Source organism: Nesoenas mayeri (assembly GCF_963082525.1).
Source record: "Nesoenas mayeri genome assembly, chromosome: 1".
NCBI classification, from domain to species: domain Eukaryota; kingdom Metazoa; phylum Chordata; class Aves; order Columbiformes; family Columbidae; genus Nesoenas; species Nesoenas mayeri.
The window spans coordinates 1864925-1888618 of record NC_137541.1 but is presented as its reverse complement, the minus strand read 5'-3'; the positions used below and the strand labels follow the sequence as shown (position 1 = coordinate 1888618).

The window sequence follows — 23694 nt, the reverse complement described above, 5'->3', positions numbered from 1 at the left end:
CTCAGCCTAGCAAAGATGAATTTATACAGGATTTGTTAAGAAACCCCTTTTCAGATAAAGCGTATCTGTATTCCATGTGACTTAGTTCTCACATTTATCAGAGCTTACAAGGTCGTTTCACATCGAAAAAGAATGATTTTCCACCAACACATTCAAACCTGTAAGGCAGGAATTGTTTTCAAAGCTTTGCCCGCAAAGCTCTGCAGTGTCCTTTGACACGTTGTTCTGCGCAGAGGAAAATAGAGTCAAATTGAATGTTACTCAAACTCTTAACAGGGTGAGGAGATCTGCCACTCAACTCTTGGTCATGGGTTTTTCTCCCACTGTAGATTTTTAGTAGCTCACTCCTCATTACAAAGAGGCAGCCAAAAGGAAGACCTCATTCCAGAAAAAATATTCAATTTGAGTGATTATTTTGAAGGAGGAACTCCAGGTCCTACTCGCTATGAAACAAGTTGTCTCTCATAGAGTGGGACAAGGCAATGCTACAGATTCACTCTTGTATATAAGTTACACACTTCCAGATATAAGCCAGACAGTTTAAATCCATTCTTTATTGAAATTACTAGCATTCCTCCAATCTTCAGGTTTCAAACAGATCCAGCCAAGCAAATAAAGGTTGCAGCAAGATTCACATGCAAGAAAGTTGTAATGTAGGAGCAGGAAAAAAGGTTTTAGTGAACAGGAACTTAGAGGAGCTCAACTCTGCAGCCAGACCCTTCTCATTGGACAGACTTGCTAGATATCCTCTTCTAATGAGGTATCCTTCTCAGGAAGAGGTGACACAGGCTGGAACAGACACTGCTGGTTCCTCTCAGCCTTCCAATGTTCATGGGGCTGGTCCCTGAACCAGTAGCTCTCTGCGTCCCTTTGCTCCTGTGCTGGACTCTGTCTATGTCTCACTCCTTGGGGAATAGGCTCCATCTCCTTGACCTTCTGTAAAGGTGCCCAGATATTTGAGTTGTCGTTATCTATGCTGAAGGAGTAACGGCGACGGGCAACATCCTGGCTGAGCTTTGGGAACCATCTCTCTTGGTTGTGGGAACACCCGGTTGCGGTTGTCCCAGAATGACAAGTAGAGTCGGGGGGCTGTTGGACACATTTTTCATCCGTCTCATTTAAAATGCTTTTGCCGAAGAGCCAGGTGCTGAACCAGGTGCTGACCTTGCTGCAAGAACTGCAGGTGTGGTTCCTGGGAACTAACATGAGACAGAAGGGAGACGGTTCAGCTACTCTGTGATCAACCTCAGGAGACCGAGGAAGCAAAGTTTCTAATAATCCCCAGATAACTGCACCCATAACGCTCCCAACATTCATCAGCACCTCCCCGGGAAGCCTCCCCCAATCTCCACTCCCACCCCACTCCTCCGTAGTAGTGCCAGTGACTTTGTCTCATGGGTTCACATGACTCCAAGCAAGTCTTCTCTAAGGCCAGGCCTCATGTTTTGTGAGAACAAAAGGAGCCCCAGGCAGGGATTCTGCCTGTTTTGACATTTAGGAGTTAGTCATCCTGCAACTGTTGTATCCTGGAGGCAGACTGTGGAGAACATAGGTTCTGCAGGCAGGTATGTTCCTGCAAGTCCCTGGGTCTTTGACATTTAACCTAAAACAACCCTTGGGAAACAAGTTCTCCATGCCCCTTGACGTAAATCAGGTAACACAAGTTTATCCTAAGAGACAGGAACCATCATGAGAATTTCCTGCTTCCAGCACTACATTAATTCTGGTTGAAGTCAAACCTCACCTACAGGCTTCAACATTTTCTAATTACCCTACAGACTGTCCACTCCATCTCCTGTGGGTTCACTCGTTGAAAACAGGAAGGAAGAACTTAATTTTAGGGCACAATTATAACTCGCTTCATTACTCATGCTACATCCCACACGGATTTAAAGACTGCCAAGAGATCCCGCCAAACATGATGTCAGGGGCTAAAGTATGCCAACAAGCTCCGAGTGCCCTGAACAGCCTCTTCTGTGGCCTCCACCCATTACAATTAAGGAGCTGAATTGAAACCCAAACCTTTGTACTCACTCCTAATAGATGCCTCATCCCTGGAGACATCCCAGGCTGGACAGGGCTTTGAGCAACCTGGTCTGGGTGAAGATGTCCCTGCTCATGGCAGAGGGGTTGGACTAGATGAGTTCTGAAGGTCTCTTCCAACCCAAACTATTCTACGACCTCCTGCTGTAGCCACAAGATCCACGGTTTGGAGATCAGCCTTGAACCACAAAGTAAGTCCCATGAGTGAAGTCCTGCAAAGGCCAGAACTCTCCATAGTGTTCAGCTTAGAGCCTAAAACACCAGAGTAAATTGGGGAGCTGCAAGAGAAGAGGTCGACCACCACAGCAAGCCAGAAGCCAAAGGTGACAGCAAGGCAGGAGCGGGTAAAGAGCTCACCACAAGCAACGGTCCCACCGGACAGCAGAGCAGGTCTGGTGGCACTGACCAGGAACAGTCACAGTGCAGATCCTCGGGTAAATCACACAGCAGGTCCACAGCCAGGATGTCAAGCACTACGAGTCCATTTTGCACCCACTGCAGCTCAAACGAGGACCAGGACAAATGGCCTCAGCTTAAATGCAGCGCTGGCACCAAGGGGCGGAGGGTGCATGGGTGGGGGCCCCACATTAACCCTGTCAGGGCAATTAGCATTCTCAGAGCCCAGGCACACTAAAGCCTGTGGTGCAATGAATCATGAACATCCTGGAGACACGCTAAGAAGTGAAAGGTTAAATGAGTTTCATCTAAACAAACTTTGTTGTCTTGCTTAAAATTGCTGTACAGACATGGAATCGTAGAATGGTTTGGGTTGAAGGCACCTTCCCAGCTCACCCAGTGCCCCCCCTGCCATGAGCAGGGACATCTTCACCAGCTCAGGTTGAGGTGGGGTTGAAGTTGGGTCAAGGAGGTTGAAGAGGTTGAGGTTTGAGTGGGGGAGGTTGAGTTGAAGAGGTGGAGGTTGCATTTGTAGAATCTTGGAAGGATTTGGGTTGAAGGGACCTTCAAAGCTCCCCCAGTGCCCCCCCTGCCATGAGCAGGGACATCTTCATCAGCTCAGGTTGCTCAGAGCCCCGTCCAGCCTGGCCTGGGATGTCTCCAGGGATGGTTCATCCACCATCTCTCTGGGCAACCTGGGCCAGGCTCTCACCACCCTCAGTGTAAAAAAATTCTTTATTCCAGCCTGAATCTCCCCTCTTTCAGTTTAAAACCGTTACCTCTTGTCATATCGCAACAGGCCCTGCTCAAAAGTCTGTCCCCATCTTTCTCATCAGCCCCTTTTAAGTATGGAAAGGCCACAATAAGGTCTCCCCGGAGCTTCTTTTCTCCAGGCTGAACAATAGACAGTTTGCCTGTGCTCTCATTGACGGAGGGACAGAATGGATATTGAAACCCTTGCCAACTAGAAAGGCCTGAAAATTTATAAAATGTAGGTGGAGTCAGTCCTTTTCATTAAAGTCTGGATGCTCTGTTGTTGCCTCCATCTAAAAAAAGTTCTTAAAATGAAGATGCACCATGCTAGTTCTCTCCTATCGTTTGGGAAGAGTAAGTGAGCCCATGGCTTGAATTTCCACTTGTCTCACATCCTCTCAAAAAAAGTGTTTGGCAATTCAGTAGGAAAAGGGAGGAGAGAGAACAGGAGATGACCTATGCTAGACTGAGCTCTCCTTGTGCTCCTACTGCCCCTCTTGTCCCCTCTGCCATTTCCACTTACATTCTGCATCATCTCCTGCTCTCTCATGGGGTCCAAGGTACCTTCTAAACTGCTTTTTTGAGCCCTACGCATAAGCTTCAAAAAGTCACCTTTACCTTTTGAATTGCTTTGCTCTTCATCAGGACATGATCTTTCATCTTGGACTTTATGGAGAATCTGTTTCGGGAAAAAAAATCAACATTGTACAGAGGTCGTTTGTTAGAACAACATATAAACATTAATTCCTTATTTAATGCTAATTCTCACAGCCCAGGAAAATGCAGCCAGGAGGGAAGAGCCCTCACACCTTCACCATTTCTGCTGAGACTCTCAACAAGGCCACATTCCCCAGAAATCCTGTAAATATTTCACCTTGGGATAGAAAAGTTTCTATTCTCAGCATCTCAAGCCAGATCTTTAACACTGACATGACAAAGGGCTCCACCTTCAACTCATCTGTGATGATCACAGTTAATTGGTTGTAATGCTATTTATTTTGGATTATGGCTGAGAGAACTATTATTTCTCTAAGTAATGGATTATTTCCACCTTCCTAACCCACGAGGCAAGTTGTGAATGCCCTGGAAAAGGAATGAGTAGGGATTTCAATACATGGCTCACATTTGTAGATGTGACTGGCATCATTTTAGGAGCAAAACCCTCATTTTGATCTCTTGGAAAACCTGCAGCTGTAGCAACACTGCAGTGGAACCACTGATTTCCCACTTAGATTTATTTAAATTAGAAACCAAGACCTTCATCTTCCCAGGGTTGTCCCCAGATTTCACGTGTCGGAGTCACACGTGTTTATAACATACCACACAATCCGTGTTGTAGCTTTGTGGTTTAGGACGGGAAGCACACGGATGAATTGTAACTGGTAATAACAAGAAGGGGATGGGAAGGGTACTGGGAGAGTTACCTAAACCTGGAGATTTAAGACCAGTTCTAACAGTGAACATCATCCCATGAGACAGTTATAAATAATAACAACTTCCAAGGCTCTAAAAGCCTTTTAGGCAAGAAAGTTTTGTATAAGGCCCACAATAACCTTCTGCTAAGGGCCAGAAGGTGTCAGCAGAAAACACAGAACTAAATAATATCTTACTCGAGCACAGCAGATGAGACAGATAATCAAAACGCCAGCGCAGAAGCAGAGCAGGGTTTTCCCTTCGATCCCCAAAAAGTTTTCCTCGTCCTCATCATATTCCATCTCACGTGGATTTTGATTAATGCCAGAGGAAAAGGGGTTGTTCTGCCAGTAATACCGAGAAAGAGAAGAAAAAGGGTAAGCCATGGAGCCTCGGCGCTGGATGTGGGACACCAGGCTGTCCCTTAGTGTTTCTATGTTCGGATCAGCGCTTGGCAACGCATTGTCCAGGCAACCACCTCAGGAAGCCCCAAAGCAATGGCCAACAGCACTTGAGGAGCTATGGGGACGGTGGCATAGTTAAATTGTCTTTTTTCTGCCCATTAATTCCTTTGGTTGTGATATGAGGAAGGTCAGAGTGTCCTCAAGTCCTCTTGGTCCGTAGTGTTTGGGGAACATTGGGTGGGATTCATCTCCTCTCGCTCGAGCTGAGTCAAAGTTGGGAATCGCACCAAAACAAGACTCTTCTTCTTCTATAACTGATGAAGGGTGACTCACCCCATCCTCAAATAACCCCTCAAGACCAAAAAAACAAATTAGGCTTTTAACCATCCTTCAATATTACCTCCATTTCATGTTTTTCTTGATTTCATAGACGTTGATGTAAAAAAAAGCACCTTTTGGAGCAAAAATTAATATAAGACCCTGTCTTATTTTTGGGGAAACAGCGTACTTTTTACATGTATAGGTGCCTGGACACTATTTAAATTGACTTTTTCAATGAACTGTAACTAGGGCTTATTTTTGGACTAGGGCTTATATTTTGAGCATCCTCAAATATCCTGAAAAATCACGTTAGGGCTTATGTTTGGCATAGAGCTTATTTTTGGGAAAACAGGGTAAGCACTTTCTGGAGGAAAAACTGTATAAGACCCTGACTTATCTTTGAGGAAACAGGGGTAGTACCGCCCTAGGTTTACACCCCTCTTTCCAGGACTGGATAGTAATTTATATATGGTTATGCAATTGTTTTCTTGTACTATGCATGTTTGTGGGTTTGGGTCTTCACTTAGGCAGGGGTCTTCGCTCCCGTCGGTGTGATTTTTAGTATTATAATGAGCAAAGTTCTACTAAGGGACACTTTATCTGACACTCTCAAGATATAAACTCAACTAATTGTGCAGGTTCCAGGATGTTCAAACTGCAACAACAGGAGCTCCTGATAAAGGAGTTCTTCAAATCACTCTTATTTTTGTTAATGGAGTGGACAGACCCCAAAGTGGTCCACTGATTTATATATCTTTGGGTTAGTAATTGCTGACAGGATTTAAATATCTTTAGGTTAGCAATTACTGACAGAATTTACAGAGAATTGTAGGATGGTTTGGGTCGGAAGAGACCTCTGGAGATCATCCAGTCCAACCCACCTGCTAACACAGGGTCACCAGAGCAGATCACACAGGATCATGTCCAGGCGAGTTTGAATGTCTCCAGAGAAGGAGACTCCACAACCTCTCTGGGCAGCCTGGGCCAGGCTCTGGCACCTCAAAGGGAAGAAGTTTCTCCTCATGTTTAGATGGAATCTCCTGAAACGAAGAAATAAACTTAAGAGCAGAGTCAACGATACTGTTAAGTGACATTCATTATTTTGTCAGCACTGGGGTGCTCTGGGGATCATCCTCCACAAGTGCTCCTGAAGAGAAACTGCCAAATTAATGTATACAGTGATTAAGTTACAAAAGACGTACCCATCGTTAACCAACTGGCATGAGATAAATGCTTTCTGACCACCTGCAAAACGAGGGGATATTTTTAAGTTTTAGATCCTTCTGCATGACAAGAGGGAGACAGAATATTAAGTAATACATTGTTTAGAAGCAAAGTGCTTAGTATATATTTAATAATTAATAGATGTATTGTAAGTAAGAAACTAAACAATTATAACTAGCATCATCAATTATTTCTTAGTATGGATGTATCGTATGCCAAAATTTTCAAAAATTGTGATGCATATGTAATAATTATATGAATATAAGCAACACAAGAGCATACAGTTACTGGAGCACTTATAGAGGATGATCCCAGTGTTCCCCAACATCGATAAAGAATGTCGCTTAACAGTTTAATTGACTCTGCTGTTAAGTTTATTTCTTCATTTCACTCCAAAGACTGGATGCTCTTGAGTTGCTTATATTCACATAATTACTACATATGCATCACAATTTTTGAAAATGTTGATATACATCTATATTTATCATGTCAATCAGTCAAAGATGGGCACGTCTTTTGTAACTTAATCACAGTGTACACTAATTTGGGAGCTTCTCTTCACTCCTGTGTTTCAGTCTGTGCCTATTGCCCTTCATTCTACAAATTCACATCTCCTTAAATTAGCAATTGCTGACAAGATCACAGAATGTCAGGGGTTGGAAGGGCCCTGGAAAGCTCACCCAGTGCAATCCCCCCATGGAGCAGGAACACCCAGATGAGGTTACACAGGAAGGTGTCCAGGCGGGTTGGAATGTCTGCACAGAAGGAGACTCCACAACCCCCTGGGCAGCCTGGGCCAGGCTCTGCCACCCTCACCAGGAACAAGTTTCTTCTCATATTTAAGTGGAACCTCCTGTGTTCCAGTTTGCACTCCCTGCCCCTTGTCCTATTGCTGGCTGTCACCCAGAAGAGCCTGGCTCCATCCTCCTGACACTCACCCTTTAGATATTGATCCCCATGAATGAGGTCACCCCTCAGCGTCCTCTTGTCCAGCTCCAGAGCCCCAGCTCCCTCAGCCTTTCCTCACACGGGAGATGCTCCACTCCCTGCAGCATCTGGGTGGCTGCGCTGGACTCTCTGCAGCAGTTCCCTGTCCTGCTGGAACTGAGGGGCCACAACTGGACACAAGATTCCAGGTGTGGTCTCCCCAGGGCAGAGCAGAGGGGCAGGAGAACCTCTCTGACCTACTGACCACCCCCTTCTAACCCACCCCAGGTCCCATTGGCTTCCTGGCCACAAGGGCCCAGTGCTGGCTCATGGTCACCCTGCTGTCCCCAGGACCCCCAGGTCCCTTTCCCCTACGCTGCTCTCCAATTTACACTGGAACCTGCGGTTGTTCCTACCCAGATGCAAGACTATACACTTGCCTTCGTTATATTTCATTAAATTAATTCTTTTAAGCGGTAACGACTACAACTCCCGCCCACCCCCTCCTTCTTCGCACCTCCCACAGCGCGGCCAACATGGCGGCCGCGGCGCCCGCCTCACACGCCCCTTCCCGCCAAAACACGGCAACGAGCGCTGTCCCCATAGCAACAGGCCCCGCCTCCCGCCGTACGCGGTGACGTCGTCGCGGCGCTCGCGCAGGCGCAGACGTTGCGGCCGGCTTGGGCCGCGTGTGTGAGGGGATCGCTGTGCTGTGTGACCCCCACCGGGCGGGAAAAGGGGGGGACTCCTGCCCTCTCTGACGGGAATTGTGTGTCACCTTGCGTCTGCCGGCCCTCAGACCTGCGGCAGGTACTGTGACTGTCCCCCCAGCACCCCCGGCTCCTCGGGCCAGCACGGTAGGGGTGGGGGGCTCTGAGGAGAGGCTGCCCTGAGTGGGTCCAGGGGGCGCAGGGTCACCCGTGTGTGACAGGGCTGTGGGGCCGCTTCTGGGTGATGGATCAGGACTTGGGGAGATGGCGGGGCCTCCTCCGTGTGACAGCGGTCAGGGTGGGGGACCCATGTCGGTTCTTTTCTGTGTGATGGGGTGCGGGCTGTGGAGCTGCCCGTGTGGGGTCTTATATCTGGGCAGGAACAACCTCAGGTTCCAGTATAAGTTGGGGAATGACCTGTTGGAGAGCAGTGAAATGGGGGTCCTGGGGACAGCAGGGTGACCATGAGCCAGCACTGGGCCCTTGTGGCCAGGAAGCCAATGGGACCTGGGGTGGGTCAGAAGGGGGTGGTCAGTAGGTCAGAGAGGTTCTCCTGCCCCTCTGCTCTGCCCTGGGGAGACCACACCTGGAATCTTGTGTCCAGTTGTGGCCCCTCAGTTCCAGCAGGACAGGGAACTGCTGCAGAGAGTCCAGCGCAGGGCGACAAAGATGCTGCAGGGAGTGGAGCATCTCCCGTGTGAGGAAAGGCTGAGGGAGCTGGGGCTCTGGAGCTGGACAAGAGGACACTGAGGGGGGACTTCATTAATGGTTATAAATATGTAAAGGGTGAGTGTCAAGAGGATGGAGCCAGGTTCGGTGACAGCCAGCAATAGGACAAGGGGTAGGGGGTGCAAACTGGAACACAGGAGGTTCCATTTAAATATGAGAAGAAACTTCTTCCCAGTGAGGGTGGCAGAGCCTGGCCCAGGCTGCCCAAGGGGTTGTGGAGTCTCCTTCTCTGCAGACATTCAAACCTGCCTGGACACAATCCTGTGTGATCTGCTCCAGTGACGCTGCGTTAGCAGGTGGTTTGGGCTGGATGATCTTCAGAGGTCCCTTCCAGCTCCAACCATTCTGTGGTGCTGTGAGATTTTGGACACAGGGAGCTGGGGGGTTTGGGGCAAGTGGAAGTGTGGGGACCTCAGTGCCTTATGGATTGTCAAAGTGAGGCCTTTCCTCATTACTATGTCTTAGTAGAAGAGGGCAGGCTGTATGAGAGGACATATTTCAATCTGGAGGTGAAGCCCCCACACCCAACCCTTCTCAATAAATAGAATGGGAGAGGATCTCTGCATGGGGCTGCTGCCTTTGTCAGTGGGGAAAGGAAAACCTCAGGGCTCAAACTGTATGAAAAACCTGTCCAAAAAGAGCACTAGGGAACTGAGTTTTGTATAATTCTTCCAGTAATCCCGATTTCACCCTTGAATCATGATACCAGTAAGAAACAGGCAATGTGATTTAGGTTTTATCTTTTTGAGTATATTGTTTTTAGGTTGTAATGTACAGTTTGTGTCCCCCCAAAAGTAAATTATTTGTGTTCTCATGTAGTGAAGAATTACGTGACAAGTTTTTAAGGGAGTGGTAGGAAGGAATGGTAGCGTATTTTGGTGACAGGACTAGCAGAAAAAGTCACCAAGATCATTTATTTCATGTAAGGTGTTACTGGGCGTAAAGGCAGCAATGTGTGCAGAGAGTATTGAGATGTATTGAGCCTACAAGAGGTGGCTGCACAGTCTGAAAATACTCTGTTACCTACTGAAACGAGCATTGATTTTAAATAAAAACCTGCAGAGATGTGCAGGGCCTTTTCTTCCTCTGGCTTCCTTTGCCTGGGGAGGCAGGAGCTTTGCCTTGTGCTTCTGAAGGATGTTCTTTTTCAAAAATGAGGTTGAAACATCTCTCTGTCCTCTCATTTGCATCTTGCTGGAGTAATTGTTCCTCAATAATGACAGTGCTGACAGCAGAGTTCATCAAAGAAATATTACCTATTTTTACCAGTAAAAATAATCTGCTTGGTTTTTTTTTAATACATTAAACATGATGCAGGCTAAAGGTAAAGCCCATTTACATAGTTTGTTTTGAATGACTTCTTTTTGTCTTTACTCTTATGCCAACTGAGAATCTTACCATATAAAATTTGACAGATTTGGTGTTTTATCTGTATTGGTTACTACAGACAATGACCCCAGAACATAGCCCAGCGACTTCCCTCATCGACAGGACCATCAAGATGAGGAAGGAGACTGAAGCCCGGAAAGTGGTCTTGGCCTGGGGACTCCTGAATGTGTCTGTTGCAGGCATGATCTATACTGAAATGTATGTTCCTTGTTACATCTGGTTCAAACAAGCAAAACATCTACTTTGTTGATCCCTAAATATTTCCAGGGACTCAATTGTTACAAAATTATAACTTGTTTTTCTTTTCAGGACTGGAAAACTCATAAGCTCATATTACAACATCACATACTGGCCGCTCTGGTATATTGGTGAGTTGCTGCAATGTTTCAATTAATTTTAGGGATTCTTTTTTAACTTGTCAATTTTATTGCTGGGGGGGGGTCACTTTTAAGTGAACTTCTTTTCTGTTTTAAATGTAAAGGAACACTGTTTTGATTTTTGTTGTCTCTCTCGAAACTGTTGGAATTTCATCCTTTTTAGTGAGAAGTGTTAACAACTTTCTTCAATATATCGTGAAAGGGCATGAAGAAATTCTCAGTGCATTAAATCTATTTAACATGTGGAGTAGGGCTTAGGCGAACGCTGCAGATTTTACTACTCTATTGTACTGTGGGTGTGGATGGCATTTCACAATAATTAAAGTGGTATTTCACAATAATTAAAGTTTGTTTCAGATGAGTAGACTCTTAAGCTGTATCAAACAGGGGGTGAAAAGGAACAAGGGGGAGAGAAAAATCATGAGATGAGTGATAGATGAATTGATGGGAAATAATGGTTGAGAAATATTGTGAAACTTCAGTAGTTTGTGTCCATTTTGGAAAATAACCATTTAAAAAAATAATTTTTGGCAATATGAATTAATCTCAACATAGCAAGGAAAATTCTCTCCAATTGCATAAGAAAGTGAAGAAATCTTAGATACTTGCCCAAATTGGTACGTACTGGTGGCACTAATAGTGACCTGTTTTTAATGAGCATCCACCTGTTTTTTGCAAATAATATCCTTTTCTTATTCCTCATGCTCAAGCTGTGGTAACAACTTCTGTGTTTCTTCTAGAACTTGCGCTTGCGTCTCTGTTCAGCCTGAACGCCTTATTTGATTTCTGGAGGTACTTCAAATACACAGTGGCACCAACAAGCTTGGTGATGAGTCCCGGCCAGCAGACCCTGCTGGGGCTGCGGAATGCAGGTGAGTGTCTTAAATATCCCTGGCAATCTTATTTTTTGGTTATTTTTTTTGTTTCGAGATGATATCTTTCTCAAGTGCGGGATTTGTTAGTAAAGTGAGTTCTGAATTATCTTGTCTGACATGAGCGATGCACTAAATTACCTGCAGCTTAAACCTTAAAGGTGTTTTCTAACCCAAATGATTCTATGATTCTATAAAATTCACAACATCAAATAGTAATTTGAGGAGTGTTTGTGGGGAGAAGTGGAGGTGAAACACAGTGAAAAACAACAAGCGGCTGCTGAAGGACAGGGAAAAGCTTGAATGTTTAGAGGTTCGACAAGGAATTTGTAACCTATACATGGGACTAGGAGCAAGGCAGAGAGTGCAGGTTTATATTTCATTTTGATACCCTGCTAGTATCACGCTGGGTATCAAGAAGCAAATCAGAGGGACAGCCAAACCTTCATGTGAGGTTGGAAGATGACAGCCCAGAGCGCAGTCGCCTCAGGAAGCATTAGAACATCAAAGCAAAGTTCTAAAATACACCAGAACCTGACAAGGTACATAAACCAAAAGCAAAATGGGAACATGGTAGTTTTTCACCCTGCTAGTCTGCCCCTAGAGAATGGGGAGCAGATGGGAATGATGCTGTATCACTGAAGTTCAGGGATCTCCTATGTTTATTTGCACAAATAAATTAAGACATTCAATATACTAAAGATGCATGAAGTAGGGAAGTAGCTTATGAAACAAGTTAAAGAAGCTGTCCTGGTTATGTGAGGTGCCTGGTAACATTTAACTGAAATCTGAAGCTGTACATTTGTGTTGAGTTGTGGCCACATGTCTCAGTCTTTTCTTTTTTTCTGTCAGTTTTCTGACTCAAATCTGTCGGGGTCAGATTTTTCTAGTGTCCCTTCTAGCATCTGCATAAAATCACCTTCAGATAACATTGTATACCTGTTCTGTTGCACCTTTAAAAGGAGGAGGAAAGTTTGATGCTGCCGCATCCGTAACATTAATTCTATTTTCCGTTATTGCAGCTGTACAAACGACTCCACCACGTGAGCTGGCAGCAAAGAAAGTCCCGTCTTCGACAGCTTCTCCTCCCATCCAGGGTCAAAGTGTGCTGAGTTACAGCCCGTCCCGCTCCCCCAGCGCCAGTCCAAAGTTTACTACCGGTTGTATCACAGGGTACAGCCCTCAGCTCCAAGCTCTGTCGAGCAACAACGCTTCTTACAGCGGCGCAGTAACTTATTCACCAGGCAGCAGTTACAATAAGGTAATGACCAAGACAGCTCTCAAGGGTACAGCTTGATCCGTGTGTTGTGCCAGATTCCATCGAAGATGAGCAAAGTTCTATATTTGTGTTCGTTCCTCTTGCAAAGTAAATGTAAATTTGTCATATAATTCATCCTTTTTCCCCTAGTGTCACTTAATGCTTTTTTTAGAGTGGCTGCTTTGAAAGAAACTAAAATATAAATGCAAAAAAAGAAAAATACCAAATCAACCCAAACCTCAAACAAGAGTCTTTTATATTCATGTTGTTTACAAACCAAGGTGCAATTCTGTCTTCCTCATACGACACAACCATTTGTCTTTATTCACTCAAGGTTTCCAGCTTCAGCCCCTCTCCTGGCGGCTCACCGTACCCCGCGAGCATCGGAGCGGTGGAAAGCGGCGGGCTGAGGTCTCGGTACCGCTCCTCACCCATTCTGTATAATTCTCCTACTGGCAAAGAAGATTATATGACAGACCTCAAGTCCCTGGACACCTTCCTTCGAAATGAAGAAGAGAAACAGCACAGAGTTCAACTAGGTAAATAAACAGGTTCGATCAGAAAAGCTTGATAAGGAAAAGGCGTTGATTTTATTTGAGGTTGACTTTTGAGGATGAGAAAAGTCGCAAAGGATTCCAGCATATTCATAAATAGACAGAAGTCTTTTGTAGTAGTCACTTGTGATCTTGGGAAAGGTGGCTGCGAAACAGTTTGATCGTCTACTGAGTAATTAGGATGTGAGGCAGAGTGTCATCGTTCTGGCTTAGGAGCTTCAGGAAGTTTTCCTCCAAATGATTGCTTTGGATAGGATATATGCCGCTGTTGCAGCCTATTGGAATGTGTGCTGATCGATTCTTTCGGTGGCGTTTGTTGACCATGACAAGATGACGGACTTTACCACCTTGGTGAGAGGAGTATCTTGTGGAGAAGGCATTTTAGATAAAAGGGGTGAATTACCCACAGGCGTTTTTTTTCCTGTGTGGGGACAATCAAGGGTGAAATCTGTATTTATGCAGATTGACTTCAGTGTACATATTAGTGACAGTTTGTGCTCGTGTCTCTTATTAAAGCCTTAATATACTGAATATTGCCTGTACTGTTGCTTCCAGAATGACTTGGCAATAATGACATGAGTGTTTAATGATTGGGTCGTTTCAGGAAGTTCAGATTCCAGCTCTCCTTCCAGCAGCCCAACATTTTGGAATTACAGCCGTTCCATGACAGACTATGCACAGATGCTGAGGAAATTCCAGTATCAGCTGGCATGCAGGTCCCAGGCGCCATCGGCACACAAGGACGAAGCTGATCTGAGCTCAAAACAGGCCGCAGAAGAGGTAAATTCAGCAGGAACCTGGTCAAGAGGGAGAAACAGGCCTCTAAATACACAGTTTCATGCAAAGGTTTGGATTTGAGCTGTATCAAAAATGCTGGAGGGGGAGAAATCCCTCAGCATTTAACCATCTCCATACAGCTTCACTTTAAATTGACTTTGCAAATTCTAAATTTTAGTTGGAAAATGGTTTCTCCCTTGGAGAGCAAGGTGTACTCTGGATAAAATACATTTGTGATATAAAAATTGACTTGAAATTCATCTGCGTTTAGCCCAGTGGAAGGGCTGAAGGGTATAAAGCATAAAGAAGTCTAATGCAAAGGAATACAATCCATGCAGCTTGAATTAAATTATACCAATTTTCTTTATTTCCTATAATAAAGTTTCCCATTCAAATTCTTCTTAAATCAATCTACAATTCAGACAAATTTTATCCTAATAGAGCAAAGAGCTGAAAACTGAGTTTGGGCTCATGCAAGATGATTTTAGCATGAATAGAGGGTGGGAGTGTCATATGTGAAGCTGCTGTCAAAGTCAAATGATACAGATAGATAAGAATTTTGGGGGAAAAATGAAATTTGAATTATGTGCTGTAGTCAGTAGCAGAAATTGTCATAGAGCTTGGTATTTTGTGAAGTTCTTATATGTATTTAATATTGTCCTTTCCATAGGTTTGGGCACGGGTGACAATGAACCGACAGCTCCTTGATCACATGGATTCCTGGACCGCGAAGTTCAGAAATGTAAGTTCCATTTTTAGGATTTACCTGTTTTTTGAAACAAGCACAAGTGAAGGGAAAAGCACCTTTGTGTCCTGTGTGTGCCGGTGGAGCGGGGGAAGAGTTGCGCTGTTGGAAATGACAAGATTTGGTTATTCTTTTGCAGCTCAGGTCACTAAATTGATGTTTCTGTGGCATTTCAAACTCATTCGGCTGGGCTCAAAGCGCTGAAAACTCCAACCCAAAGCTTGACTCTTTCTGACAGTCCTGAGCAGCATAAATAAAAAGCAAAAAGAAAAGCCTTGATGTTATCAATAGGAATTGCTGTGGCAGAGGAGACTTATTTGCACACAATGGCAAAACAATCAGTAAATCTAACTTTTAATTGCCACTTCAATCATAGCATCCATCAAGTATGTAGTTTTGCTTGTGTGTTTTGTTTTGGGATTGTTTTTTAAAGTATTAAGGTTGGTGAAAAGCAAAGATCTGTACGAGATCCATACCAGATTCCTGGACATCTGTTCCTAAACCCAGGGTCAGTTTGCCTCAGTTCCCAAATCCTCTCATACAAATCCCACACGTTGGGTTTATCAGCTCCTTGATTTCCTGAAACAAATGTAAGAGGGAGCGGACCCATCAAAGTATAAATTATCTGGATGGTTGTAGAGCTGTGCTCCATAATACCGCTTTTCACGTTGTTCAGAAAAGCTTTATCTGATACTTTCTAGAGATTTGCTTTCCTGATTCCTTTACTTAATTTTCTGGCCTTTTAGAAGGTATTAAAGAGTCATTTAAACTCTGCCTAACTTGGTATTCTAATTGAATTACTTTCCTCCTTGGTTGGCTTCAGTGTTTCTGTTATTAAGCTGCTTTGTGATTGTAACAGTGATGATTAGAAGGATATAAGCTAAGGGCTAGGGTTTATTTTTTAAATTTGTTCATTCTGACTTCTTGAATTTTCACCTTTTTCTTTCCTTAGTGGATTAATGAGACGATTCTAGTGCCGCTTGTCCAAGAGATCGAGTCTGTGAGCACTCAGCTGAGAAGAATGGGGTGTCCGGAACTGCAGATTGGAGGTAAGATGAGGCAATTTTGGGGTTCCTGGTGGTGGTTAATGGAGAGCCGCTCTCTAGCTGGGGTGTTGGATGGGTGCTAAAATAAATGACGTGTTAAATATTCTTGTTCCATTTCTGCTTGGTATTGGTGTGGTCTTTATTCCATGTCATGCGTTTCATGAAGCTGGAAAGGTTCTTCATAAGACTTGTGGAAATATTGAAGTCACACTGATGCTTGTCTCGTAGAAAAGTCATCAAGCTCTTTTTTTTCCTCTTAAACTTATTGCTGGGGAATTACGGGCTCAAATTATCATTGGTTACTGTCGTAAAACGTTTCCGAGATAAATGTGCTATAAATTCTCAGTGTCTCCCCATGAAGTCTCACTGTCTCCAATGCTATTGTGCTTTTCCACAATTGCCCTTAAAATCAGCCACTTTCTGAAAGAACTATGTTGTTTTAACTCTGATGTACTGGAGTTCTCTTTTTCATGACATGATACAAATCTGAAGGCCATGCTCTTCTTGTTGCTTCAAATTTATATGTCCTTAACTAAGAAGTGCATTTGATATGCTGCATTTAAATTAAATTCATATGATTCTGCAATTCTAAATCCACCTTTTGCGGGGCTGTTTGTTGTTGGTGTCTCCTCAAGCACTTCATCTGTTGTGATGCCTGTAGAAAAACTGATCAGTGCTGGCATCATCTGCACCTCATTACTCTTCAGAGTGGTTCCTTGTAGCTTTTATATTCTGGGATGTAAAGCAGACCTTTATTTCATTGGAATTGCAATGAGTGGTTGGGGCAGTGTCACATGTTCATAGAATCATCAAATCCCAGGTTGGAAGGGACTTCAAGGATCATCTGGTCCAACCTTTCTTGACACAAGCCTGGTCTAAACAAGCTGGCGCAGCACCCTGTCCAGCTGAACCTGAAACGTGGCCAATGTTGGGGAATCTACCACTTCCCTGGGGAAATTATTCCAATGGCCGATTTTTCTCCTGAATTTCCCTCTTGTGCTAAATCATTATCTCCCCAGGAGTAACTTGTGCTCATTGCCCCTCATCTTTTCCATGAGACTCCTTGTACAAAGGGACTCGTCGTCTTGTTTGTAGCCACCCTTTAGATATCAGAACAAACATTTTCAATATTGCAAGAGACTTTTGAGCAGGGCGTGTTACAACAGGACAAGGGGGGATGGTTTTAAACTAAAAGAGGGGAAATTCAGGCCAGACATGAGGAAGAAATATGCTGAGGGTAGAGAGAGCCTGACCCAGGTTGGCCAGAAAGGTGGTGGATGAACCATCCCTGGAGACATCCCAGGCCAGGCTGGACGGGGCTCTGAGCAACCTGAGCTGGTGAAGATGTCCCTGCATGACAGGGCTTGGACTGGTTGAGCTTTGAAGATCCTTTCAACCCAAACTGTTCTGTGATTCTAAGAACATGGTGCTGAACTTCATAAGGTTCTTTTTAGCCCAATTCTCCCAGCCTCTCCCGGTCATCCTGCCAGGTATTATCAGCAAACTTCATCCCGGTACGCTTGATCCCATCACCCAGATCACTCATGAAGATGTTAAACAGTGTTGGGCCCAATATTGATCCCTGGGGGATATGACAAGTTGCCAGTTGGAAAAGGAGCCATTTGCCACCACCCTCTTGGTTCCTGTCACCCAGTTCCCCACCCACCGCAGAAACAACTTACCTAGACCATAACACACCCGTTTCCCATGGGAAACTGTGTTGAAAGCCTTGGAGAAAGGCTAAATATGAAATATTTTAGGACTTTGAACGGTGCGCCAAAAAGGAGAGCTCATGGTGACCTGCGCCGCTCTCGTTGTGTTGCAGAAGCCAGCATCAGCAGTCTGAAGCAGGCAGCGCTCGTTAAAGCTCCGCTCATTCCAACCCTCAACGCTATCGTGCAGTATTTGGATCTCACACCAAACCAGGAGTATTTGGTGGAAAGGATCAAAGGTACGTGGTGTGGTGTCACTGTTGTGATTTTAAAACGCTTCTGTTACCGAAGTCAAATGTTGGTGGCGTCGGATGTTCCTTCAGTGGAGACGTTTGAAGGGTCGTGGCAGGGTAAGAGCTGCTTAGAGAGACGTTTCTTCATATCTTTCCCTTTTTGTAGTGATGGCTGTAACTTTGGGAATGTTTTTAAGAGCCTTATTTCCCATTTTCTGCGTGCTTGAGGTGCAAAGCGCTGGATTGAATCCCTTTATTAACTACAAATAGAAATTACCTTGTCAATTTACCTCCCCGTATTAATATTTTTACAAGCATTTCATTAGTTGAATTTCTCCTGTTTTGTATGTGCGTGAAGCCCCTGAAACCAGCATAAAATACCACTCCTAGCCCCAGAAATACTAAAAAATGATAAATAAGAATAAATCTTGTTGCTTTCAGAGCTGTCTCAGGGAGGATGCATGAGTTCGTTCCGATGGAACAGAGGAGGCGATTTCAAAGGCCGCAAGTGGGACACCGACTTGCCCACCGACTCCTCTGTAAGATTTCAAAGACGTCCCGATACGACAGCTTAAAGCGGGTTTGCTTTTGGTGGAGATTTTGGAAGGGGAAATAATAATAATAAAGTCTTTTGAGGAGCGCAGTAAAATCATCTTTGCATCCCTTACACAGATAATCCCGCTCTAGTTGGTGAGGAATAAGGTGAACGGGATCAGATGTTGCGTAGATGACAAAAATGCAGTTGTGTATCTTAGTCTTAGGCTGGGCTTTTACTTAGACTCCTCTGAAACATCTGTCCCATAACTATAGAGGGGAAAATGCAGATTGAGCAGCAGAACTGCTGTTTAATTTCATATTTTGTGAGAAATCTGAAGCTGTTGCTTGAGAGAAGACTCGTGATGCTTGATCTGAAAGGGCAGGAGAATCAGCGCCTTGGTGCGTATGACGACTTGAAAATTCATGTGAAGTAATTAAAATAATTAAAAGGAAGACCATAGAACAATTCAGGCTTTCCAGTGTGAGTCTTCAGCTGAATTATGTATCTGAAAGTAGGTTGAATTATTGGTTTTTTCCCCCCTGTAAATAGATTTTTGGTTACTTGAGAGACTAAAAATCTGAACGTCAGAGCTTCACAACTTTGCTGACAAAGCTGAGATTCAGTTGCTTGGAAGCTGAAATTGCACAAAATCAGTCTTGAAACAGGATTTGATTTTTTCTATTTGCGAAGGTGATTAAATATTATTATTTCGTTCTTAAATATATATTATTTTATTATGAAATATATAGTATTTTGTGGCTGCGAAGCAGCTCTTAGTATCTCGATAGGGTGAGCGGCTCCAAAATCTTTAAAGGTCATGAGACAGCCTGGAATTAATTTTTTTTTAATCCAAACCAGCTTTTAAGAATTCTAAGAATAAATTTCTCATATAAAAGATTAATATAAACATGAACTTTTGACGTTAACTTGCTCAAGGCAATTAAAAAATAGCTATACAATTTAGCATTGTTTTAGTCGCACCGCTGTGATTTCCAAGGTGCATCTCCCAAACTTGAGGCTTTTGGCATTTAGCCCCATAAACCTTTTATTTTGCCTCCAAACCAGATCATGCTGCATATCAAGAACATAGAAATGATCAGATTACAGCAAATTTGGGGGTAAAATATCTCCACAAAAGGTTAAAACACACATAGGTTGTGCTGTGGTTTTTTGGGTGTTTGTTCTAGGACTTGATTTCAAAATGGAATGAATAAGACTCTTGGCCAGCTCAGATTTTTAGGGTGGTTTTTATTTCCCTTTTTTTGAGGAGAAAGTAGAAATTTGCTCCATAAATTTAATGTCTGCAAAACCATCGCTTGATTTCACTTGCGCTTCTCAGCCAAATCCTCACCACTAGCCCAGAACTCAACGCTAAAACTGGGCGGTTTCTGGTCTTAAACTGCCTCCGGGTCCTAAATTTAAAGGGCTTAAGTCAATGTTGTGAGCACAGACTATCAAATACCATCTGAGATTACACCAAAAAGCTGCTAGGTTTTGAAGGGCGCAAAACTAAGGTGAGTTTTTCTTTCCCCAGATCATCATGCACGTTTTCTGCACTTATCTCGACTCCAGGCTGCCGCCTCACCCCAAATATCCCGACGGCAAAACCTTCACATCCCAACACTTCCTGCAGACGCCGGATAAACCAGGTACCGACCCTCAAATTTTGCTGCTCTTCACCTTTTGGATCCCATCAGTGCTTTGGAAATGTTTTAATTTTTTTAATTATTTGTAATTATTTTCTCCACAGACACTTCAAACGAAAACGTCTTTTGCATCTACCAGAGCAGCATCAACCCGCCCCATTACGAGCTGATCTACCAGCGCCACGTCTACAACCTGCCCAAGGTTCTGCTCCTGCTGCTGCAAAATCATCAGTTTTTCATTCTATTTTTGGGAACTAACCACATTTCTTGACTATTTACACATAATAACCATTAATTTGATCTTTGACCGCGACTTGATTGCTACTAAACAGCTTTAGTATCTATTTAAAATACATACATACGTAGCCAGGAGGGTCCTCTTCTTTATTTTCTGGCTGTTTATTTAAATAATATTCTGACAACTTATTTTAAAATAATAAATATTTAAAATAAAACGCCCTGATGTGCGGTGTCACCCCCTAAGGCCGGAGCTTATGTAGGAATTCAAGGGGAAAAGTTCTGCTTTTGAGAATAACCCGCCATGTAAATGCTATTTCACGATATCTTGCTGTATTCTACCCAAAATATTGCTGTTTGATTTTGAAACTGTTCTTTTTTCCTATGGATTCAGGGCAGAAACAACATGTTCCACACCTTGCTCATGTTCCTGTACATCATAAAGACCAAAGAATCCGGGATGCTGGGGTAAGTACCCGAAATTCTGAGCTTTTCAAACTGAAACCACCACGGCGCGAACGCCATTAAAATCGCTTTATTTTCGCAGACGCGTCAATCTCGGTTTGTCGGGAGTCAACGTGCTCTGGATTTTTGGAGAATAACCTCTCCAGCGGGACAAACTGAGCTGCATCGTTGCGTTGTGTTACGTTAAACATGAATTTACTACAAGAGGGGATAATTTAAGCTCCGCTTTGTGGGCCAACGTGAAGCGCTTGTAATTCCCGCGCGGTTTTTATGGTGATATTTAATGTTTCTTTGCCAAAAAGCTCCAACTTATGAACACCGGGTGGGTTTTCTCCTTCCGGCTCCTCACTCGGACAAATCTTGGTTTTAAAAAGCCTTTTTCTGTTCTACAAATCCATTGGTGTCATCACCACTTAACTGAGCTTAACTAATCTCAGGACTAAACTCCAAGTGTGTTTGAGGGCCCAGCCGCAAGTGGGAAAATACAACAATTTGGCCAAATTCAGGACCCAAGAAATTCCAGATAAGCACGAGAAAAGCCAAGTTTAAAAGTTTGGACTAATTTTGGTTCATTTTATTACATATAACAAGAAAAAGGTGATTTTTTTTGATCCCTTGCTCTTGGCATAATGGGATTTTCTGCCCCGCTGGATGTGTTGGGGTCCGTGCTACAGGTGGGAAGGGAAGAGAAAACCACCTTTGATTCGCCGGTTTCAGCAAATATGATTTTAATTCGTATTTTTATTCCTTTATTCTTATTTTTTCGAACAAAATATGAATTCCATCCCCTTTTGTCAATCTTGCGATGGAGGGGGGAACATCTGCTGTAAATTGTGACAAATAAGGGGTTTAGAAGCACATGTAGAGTTATTTTTTTTAAAGGAGGGTAAAAATCCCTAAACCCTGAGGTGCTGAAGATGAGGATGTCACTTGTCCCCACGCTGCGTCTTGGTGACAAACCGTCCCCCTGTTGTAAACCACAAACATAGGAGGTGTGAGAATTATACCAGGTTGTAACCGGGTACAAGAACACCGAGTGTTTTGTGATATATTTGTGATATAATGAACCTATTTTTTTACTGCATGCATCGATGGGAGGGAAAAGAATTTGTGCCGTGCTCAGGCCGGGGGCGCTCGGTTTTATCTCTTTTTTTTGGTGTGAAATAACCGTTTCTGGCGACTCCGTCCCCCCCGGGGAGGCACGAGGTGACAAAACAGCTCCTTTGATTCCCAGATTAAATGAGTTTGTTTTGTCACAAAACGCTTGTTTGGATGGTTGGTTTTTTGCCTGGGTTCAGTGTCACTAAACCCATGGATGTGCCAGGGAGGGATGTGCAAGAACCGGGTTTAACTGAGCTTGACCGCGAGTCTTGCAGAGCGGGGCTCTCCCTGTGTCCTTTCACTCCGCGAGCTCCATCGCACTCAAGTGCTAAAGACGCTTCAAGCACAGAAACACTCTTGTTTTGACCCAAAAATGGGTGTTTATTGAGAAAAGCCAATCCCACAGAGCACCCCTGGGGGCACCAGGGTCCCTGTGCACCCCGATAAATAAAATACCATGAACCCTGGTCCCTGTGCACCCCAATACATGATGTACCCCAATAGACTGTGCCGCAGTCCCTCTGCACCCCAATATATTGTGTACCCAAATAAACCCAGCTCCCTGTGCACCCCAGTACATTGTGCACCCCAATACACTGTGCACCCTGGTCCCTCTGCACCCCGATTTGTTGTGCACCCCAATATACCATGCACCACATTTCCTGTGCACCCCAGTACACCATGTACCCTGTTCCCTGTCTACTCCAATACATTGTACCCCAATACAGTGTCCCCCGCTCCCTCTGCACCCCAATACATTGTGCACTTCAATATACCGTGCACCCCAGTCCCTGTGCGCCCAATATGTTGCGCACCCCAATAACTCTGCATCCTGCTCCCTCTGCACCCCAATACATTGTATACATCAATATATCATGCACCTCAATCCCTGTGCACCCCAATTTGTTGTGTACCCCAATACATGGTGCACCTGGCTCCCTGAGCACCCCAGATTCTCATGCACCCAGGTCTCTCTGCACCCCAACACACCGCACACCCAGCTCCCCCTGCACCCCACTCCCAGCACAGAGCCCTGTCACCCCACATTCCTGCGTACCCAAATTCTGTACCCTCACACACTGTGCACCATGGTTTCTGTGCACACCCATACACCGTGCACCCTGGTCCTTGTGCACCCCGATATACCACAACCCCCTGTCCCCACGCACCCCACATCCCCATGCACCCCGATCCCCACACACACCAGATCCCCATGCACCCCCATACATCTCGCAGCCTGGTCCCTGTGCACCCCCATACATTGCACACCCTGCTCCTTGCGCATCTTGATATACCACACCCCCTCGATTCCCATGCACCCCGCATAGCTGTGCATCCCTGTCTCCGTGCACCCCCATACATCGCACACCCTGGTCCCTGTGCACCCCTGTTCCCACACACCCGATACCTGGGCATCCCCCATACACCATGCACTCTAGTTCTTGTGCACCCCAATATACCACCCCCTCCCGTTCCTGCACACCCCAGGGCCACGCACCCCAAATCCCCGTGCACCCTGGATCCCTGTGCATACCCATCCCTGTGCACCCCCATACATCACACACCCTGGTCCTGTGCACCCCAATATACCACTCCCCCATTCCCACGCACCCCAGTCTCACACACCCCACATCCCCACGCACCCCACATCTCTGTGCACCCCCATACATCGTGCATCCCTGTTCCCATGCACCCCAGATACCTGTGCATCCCCATCCCCGTGCATCCCCCATACACCGTGCACCCCGGTTCTTGTGCACCCCAATAAACCACCCCCCTACGTTCTGACACACCCCAGCCCCGTGCGCCCCACATCCCCACGCA

General features: G+C 44.8%; 1 protein-coding gene across 1 annotated transcript; it reads left to right on the top strand.

The window, feature by feature from the left end:
- The first annotated feature begins 8195 nt into the window (after window positions 1–8195).
- Window positions 8196–21942, top strand: TMEM209 (transmembrane protein 209). Its single transcript, XM_080357544.1, has 15 exons — window positions 8196–8291; window positions 10368–10507; window positions 10619–10677; window positions 11427–11558; window positions 12581–12819; window positions 13151–13355; window positions 13975–14150; window positions 14818–14889; window positions 15845–15941; window positions 17764–17889; window positions 18325–18422; window positions 19956–20070; window positions 20172–20269; window positions 20699–20772; window positions 20852–21942. Exons 2-15 carry the CDS (start codon window positions 10371–10373, stop codon window positions 20904–20906), a joined length of 1683 nt encoding a protein of 560 aa, XP_080213670.1. The 5' UTR covers window positions 8196–8291; window positions 10368–10370; the 3' UTR covers window positions 20907–21942.
- Window positions 21943–23694: the final 1752 nt, after the last annotated feature.

What these genes read in the sequence shown, in the direction of transcription:
- TMEM209 (XM_080357544.1), top strand. Translation starts at nt 10,371, where the DNA reads ATGACCCCAGAACATAGCCCAGCGACTTCCCTCATCGACAGGACCATC. An exon ending in GCTGGGGCTGCGGAATGCAG is followed by an intron (nt 11,559 to 12,580) that starts GTGAGTGTCTTA and finishes CCGTTATTGCAG; the next exon opens with CTGTACAAACGACTCCACCA. An exon ending in ACTTGCCCACCGACTCCTCT is followed by an intron (nt 18,423 to 19,955) that starts GTAAGATTTCAA and finishes TTCTTTCCCCAG; the next exon opens with ATCATCATGCACGTTTTCTG.